Source organism: Rhinoraja longicauda, chromosome 38 (genome assembly GCF_053455715.1).
Source record: "Rhinoraja longicauda isolate Sanriku21f chromosome 38, sRhiLon1.1, whole genome shotgun sequence".
Classification (NCBI taxonomy): Eukaryota; Metazoa; Chordata; class Chondrichthyes; order Rajiformes; family Arhynchobatidae; genus Rhinoraja; species Rhinoraja longicauda.
In genome coordinates this window covers 7,484,192-7,490,427 of record NC_135990.1, presented here as the reverse complement: position 1 = coordinate 7,490,427, position 6,236 = coordinate 7,484,192, and the positions used below count along the sequence as shown (strand labels likewise).

At 46.9% G+C, this 6,236-nt stretch overlaps 1 protein-coding gene across 1 annotated transcript in view; it reads left to right on the top strand.

The window, feature by feature from the left end:
* Positions 1–397: 397 nt before the first annotated feature.
* The window catches only part of etfa (electron transfer flavoprotein subunit alpha), a 51,162-nt gene continuing 45,323 nt past the window's right edge, over positions 398–6,236 (top strand). Inside the window, exons 1-2 of the mRNA XM_078429766.1 lie at positions 398–527; positions 5,888–6,037. Coding sequence (XP_078285892.1) covers positions 471–527; positions 5,888–6,037 — 207 coding nt within the window. The 5' untranslated portion in view covers positions 398–470. The remainder of the gene's footprint in view (positions 528–5,887; positions 6,038–6,236) is intronic.

Sequence of the window (6,236 nt, the reverse complement as noted above, 5' to 3'; positions counted from 1 at the left end):
GGGACTGCGGAAGGTGGGGGCGGGGCTGCAGAGGGTGAGGGCGGGGACTGTGGAGTGTGGGGGCGGGGACTGCGGAGTGTGGGGGCGGGGCTGCAATGTGGGGGCGGGGCTGCGGAGTATGGGGGCGGGGCTGCGGAGTTTGGTGGGCGGGACCGTGGAGGATGGGGCGGGGCTGCAGAGGGTGGGGGTGGGGACTGCGGTGTGGGGGCGGGGACTGCGGGGGGGGTGGGGGCGCTGCAGAGGGTGGGGGCGGGGCTGCAGAGGGTGGGGGCGGGGACTGCGGTGGGTGGGGGCGGGGCTGCGGTGGGTGGGGGCGGGGATTGTGGAGGGTGGGGGCGGGGCTGCGGTGGGTGAGGGTGGGGGCGGGGCTGCGGAGTGTAGGGGCGGGGCCTCCGGAGCCGCCAATCAGAGCGCTCTCCAGCTCCCGGCTCCGGCCTCTCGCGAGACGTGCGGAGCGGAGCGGCAGCGGGATGTGGCGAGCGTTGCCCCGGCGCCCGGGCCCGGGCCCTGCTGCAGCCTCAGTCCTGGTGAGTGCGGCCCGGAGCCGCGGCCCACGCCGAGCACCGGCCGCAATGCAGCCGGAGCGAGCGGGATAGCGCGGCTCCCCGAACTTATTTTACACCGTGCTCATTCCAATGGTTCTCCAGGGCTGTGCTGAAGGTCATGGTCTGACCCTCATTAAACAGCAGGACAGGCAACATCTGTGGAGGGAAATATATATATATAGGCTATACAGGTATTGTAGGCCTGTACTGGCTGCTGGTGGTCATGGTGTCAAAGAAGCAGCATCTACGTGGAGGGAAATATATATATAAATATTGTGGGCCAGGACTGTATACACTGGAATTTAGAAGGATGAGAGGAGATCTTATCGAAACGTATAAGATTATTAAGGGGTTGGGCACGTTAGAGGCAGGAAACATGTTCCCAATGTTGGGGGAGTCCAGAACAAGGGGCCACAGTTTAAGAATAAGGGGTAGGCCATTTAGAACAGAGATGGGGAAAAACTTTTTCAGTCAGAGAGTTGTGAATCTGTGGAATTCTCTGCCTCAGAAGGCAGTGGAGGCCAATTCTCTGAATGCATTCAAGAGAGAGCAAGATAGAGCTCTTAAGGATAGCGGAGTCAGGGGGTATGGGGAGAAGGCAGGAACGGGGTACTGATTGAGAATGATCAGCCGCCATGATCACATTGAACGGTGGTGCTGGCTCGAAGGACCGAATGGTCTCCTCCTGCACCTATTGTCTATTGACTGGCTGCTGCAGGTCATGGTGTAACACTCATTAAAAATAGGCAGTGGGTCAGGCAGCATCTGTGTGGAGGGAAATATATAGACGACATTTAATAGATAGTGAGTCAGGCAGTATATGTGGAGGGAATATATAAAGATGACATTTTGGGCCAGGACTGATTGCTGGAGGTCATAGTGTCAAAAATAAGCAGCATCTATGTGGAGGGAAATATATATAGATATTGTGGGCCAGGACTGGCTGCTGGAGGACATGGTGTAACACTCATTAAAAATAGACTGTAGGTCAGGCAGCATCTGTGTGGAGGGAAATATTTAGATATTGTGGGACAGGACTGGCTGCTGGAGGTCATGCTGTCAAAGATAAACTGCATCTGTGTGGAGGGAAATATATAGATGACATCTAATAGACAGTGAGTCAGGCAGCATCAGTGGAGAGGAATATATGTAGATATTGTGGGACAGGACTGGTTGCTGGAGGTCATGCTGTCAAAGATAAGCAGCATCTGTGTGGAGGGAAATATATAGATGACATTTAATAGACAACGAGTCAGGTAGCAGATGTGGAGGGAATATATAAAGATGACATTTTGGGCCAGGACTGGTTGCTGGAGGTGATGGTGTCAAAGATAAGCAGCATCTGTGTGGAGGGAAATATATAGACAACATTTGGAGCCAGGACTGGCTGCCGGTATGGTGTAACACTCATTAAAAATAGACAGTGGGTCAGGCAGCATCTGTGGAGGAAAGTTGCAGTCTGAAGAAGGGTCCTTGATAACAGCTGGGAAGAAACTGTCTCTGAATCAGATTCACATGTCTCCATAACAATAGTCTAGTCTGCTTCCTATTTACACCGTAGATCAATGCAAAATACTAGAGTAACTCAGCGGGACAGTGTGCATCTCTGGAGGGAAGGAATAGGGTCGTGGTTTGGGTCGAGGCCCTTCTTCAGACTCCTTGGACCATGACACCACAAGATGAGTACCGGGCCATCAATTCACAGATGTTATCACTTCTGGCTGTCTGCCCTCTGCTGCTTCCAACCTTACCGTTCCCCGACCTTCTCCTCAAAATCCATAAACAGACCCATTGTTTCTGCCTTCTCCTGTCCCACTGAATTAATTTCTACATTCCTCGACTCCATCCTATCCCCCCGGTCCAATCCCTCCCGACCTATGTCCAAGACATTTCACACATGCTTCATCTCTTCAATGACGTCATTTTTCCAGCCCCCCAAACCCTCATCTTTACTATTGAGGGCACTGGGCCTGTACTCACTGGAGTTTCGAAGGATGAGGGGGGATATTATCGAAACACCGAATAGTGAAAGGCCTGGATAGAGTGGATGTGGAGAGAATGTTTCCACTAGTGGGAGAGTCTAGGACCAGAAGCCATAGCTTCAGAATAAAAGGACACACTCTTAGAAAGTAGGTGAGCTGGAATTTCATTCGTCAGAGAGTAGTGAATCTGTGGAATTCATTGCTACAGACTGAGGTGGAGGCCAAGTCAATGGATATTTTTAAGGCAGAGATTGACAGATTCTTGATTAGTGCAGTTGTCATGGGTTATGGGGCGAAGGCAGGGGAATGGGGTTGAGAGGGAATGATAGATCAGCCATGATTGAATGGTGGAGTAATATTGATGGGCCGAATAGCCTAATTCTGCTTTTGGGAATTAAGAACATCAAATCAAAATGAAAAAGCCCTGTCTGGTGACATGTCAATGTTCCCAAGGGCAGATGTGTTAGAAGAAAAACAAATGGCGTAATTGTAAACCAGTTGAACCAAATAAAATTGGGGTCATGTAGATAGACGATCAGAGTTTATACTTTTTATATTTATAGGCATCAATGTAAATATGAGATAACCTTTTTTTGTTCATGTAACATGAGTAAAGTGGAATATTATTTATGGTCCTGGGCTGGCAGTCTAGGGGTCGCTTGTTAAATAATGGCATGGCAGGTTCTGAAAACAGAGTGGAATGAACGTGCTGTTATTTTGTGAGTAACATCAGAATCCACATTGAAAACTGCTGCAATTTTGTAGGCTATTCTGTTATCCCTCCTCTCTGTCACCCATCCTCCCATAGCTGCTTCACTGTCAACCGAGATCTTCGGTTTTCTCCCACTCTCCAAAGACGTGCAAGTTTGTAGGTTAATTGGCTTGGTATAAATATAAAATTGTCCGTGGTGTGTGTAGTGTAATGCTAATGTATGGCCTGTATCTCTTCCAAACCTGTCCTATCCATGTACCCGTCTAAATGTTTCTTAAACGTCGCCATAGTCCCTGCCTCAACTACCTCCTCTGGCAGCTTGTGCCATCCACCCACCACCCTTTGTGTGAAAGAGTTACCCCTCAGATTCCTATTGAATGTTTTCCCCTTCACCTTAAACCTATGTCCTCTGGTCCTTGATTCCCCTACTCTGGGCAAAAGACTCTGCGATACACCCGATCTGTTCCTCTCATGATTTTATACACCTCTACAAGATCACCCCTCATCCATCTATGCTCCAAGGAATAGAGTCCCAGTCTCCCTATAGCTCAGACCCTCGAGTCCTGGCAACATCTTTGTAAAGCTTTTGTTTGCTGTAGTGTGATAGTAATGAACTGCGGAGCCCCCAAATCAAGACCATCATTTGAACTGTTGACGCTGTATTGGGTGAAATTTGACTTGAAGTTCTGTTTACACAATTGAATGTCGTAGGATAACAGTCTTTGATTTGGGTAGGAATGCTCACTAATTAATTAATTAGGAAACGCTGAAGTAATTAATTGCAAGTTATTTTCCGACTACAGTAATGATTCAGTGTGAACATTAATCATTTATCCTGAATGTCCTTGTGGATTAACATTATTAGGACTTAGTGTAGACAATGCCATAAACTACTGTCTCAACAACATCTGAAACTTGATGTTGACAATGAGAGCTAATGTTTACTCGTTTTCTGACCTTGAATACATGCAATTTGTATAGGATGTCACACAGGCCCTTCAGAATAGATGGAAAATATTCCATCGCACTATTTTTTATAAGAATAAAAGATTCTTTTTGTAGTGTCCTGACCAATAATTTTCACAAAAAAAAGACACTTTTTTAAATGTATCTTTTATGGAAAATAAACTTCAGCTTTGAGAAACTGATATTTGAACTATGAATTTAAGTTTCACGGTGACCACTGAACCCCAACCGAGCTGTCATTCCAACCTTTGTACCAACCTTGGTATTGGTATTTGGCACTGGTTTATTGTTGCCACATGTGCAAGATACAGTGTAAAGTGTTGTTTATGCGCTATCCTGTCAAATTATACTCCGCACTGAAAGGCTTTATTCCAGAGGTTTGAAAGGAGTGATATCAAAGCAGCATTGACCAAGTCTGGTTACCTGTCACGTTAACGTCAATTGAAATAAAAGGGAAATCACCTCTTTGTGTGGATTCATGAAAGTGCTTGTGTCTGTTGGAGGCTCATTATTTCAGCCCCGGAGCTTTTGCAGAAGCAATGTGCTGTTCACAAACAACCCGGGCGATTCATGAATGTATTTGATCGTGTCAGAAGTTAGGGTGCCCAGTAATAATCATTAAAAAGCCAGCATTGAGCACCAACTGCAAATCACAGTGCAGTAGCTCTGAAATCCACAATCTCTAGCAAGCTGGAGGATGTGCAGGAGGTGCATGGGGTTACCATTAATTGAGGTTGCCTCTTATTCACAAACCATCCAGACTTGGGGCAGCACAGTGGCGCAGCGGTAGAGCTGCTGCCTTACAGTGCCAGTGACCTGGGTTCAATCCTGACTACGAGTGCTGTCTGTATTGAGTTCTCCCTGTGACCGTGTGAGTTTTCTCCGGGGGCTCCGGTTTCCTCCCACACGCCGAAGATGTGCAGGTTTGTAATTGGCGTCTGGATAGTGCTAGTGTATGTGGTGATCACTGGTTGGCATGGACTCGATGGGCCGAAGGGCCTGTTTTCCTGCTTTATATCTAAAGTCTAAAGTCTTGGCATGTATTACATTCCTTCATCGTGTGGTCAAACATCTAGAACTGTACCTAAAAGTAGTGTGGAAATTCAAGAAGGTGACTCACCATTATCCTAATGGTTTTAGGAATAGGTGACCAATGTTGGTTTTGCCAGTAACACATACATTACAAGAGTAAGTTAAAGAAACCTCTTCTCCACTGCCATCATTTAACACTAGGATTTTGAAAAATTAACTAGAAACAGAGCTGACAGTAGTTGTAAGAGATTATTGTCTTGGCTTCAATGTCGGGAGCCACGACCGCCCCGACGTGCAGCGGCAGCGTCTTCGCCCGCACTGAATCGCGGGGCTGGGGTCGGCCCGCTGCGGACCCTTCACCGTCCGGCGCGGCCTGGAACGTGGCAAGTACAACAGCCTGACTGCGGGAGAAGACGGCAGGGGAAGAGAAATGACATTCTGGTCTTCCATCCCAGTGAGGAGGTGATTGGAGGAGACTCACTGTGATGGATGTTTCTTTTTGTTTTGTGTTTTGTGTTGGTTGGGGTCGTGTAATTTGCTTATTTTATTGCTCTACTGTTGGACTGTGGGTGACGAAATCTTGTCCAAAATACCTGTTTTTTGGATGACAAATAAAGGTAATTCTGATTCTGATTCTGATTCTTTTATAGATTTGCTACCTGCGAAGACTTCAGAGCACCCTTGTTCTCGCAGAGCACGACAATAAGAAATTGACTCCAATTACCCTCAATGCCATTACAGCTGCTAAACAGCTGGGTGAAGATGTAACCTGCTTGGTCGCTGGAACAGATTGCAGCAAGGTAAGAAGTGTTTGCCATTCCTTGTAATGTTTAAAGATATTTCTAGTTCAACATTGTGGGTTTGTACGCACATGTCTATAGGGCTTTATTAACCGTCACTGCAAAATGCATTTTATATTGCATGTTTAATAAAACATTTCATGGTGCCTCAATGAAAATTGGCACTGAACCAAAGGTCTCTGGCTATATATTTAAATAA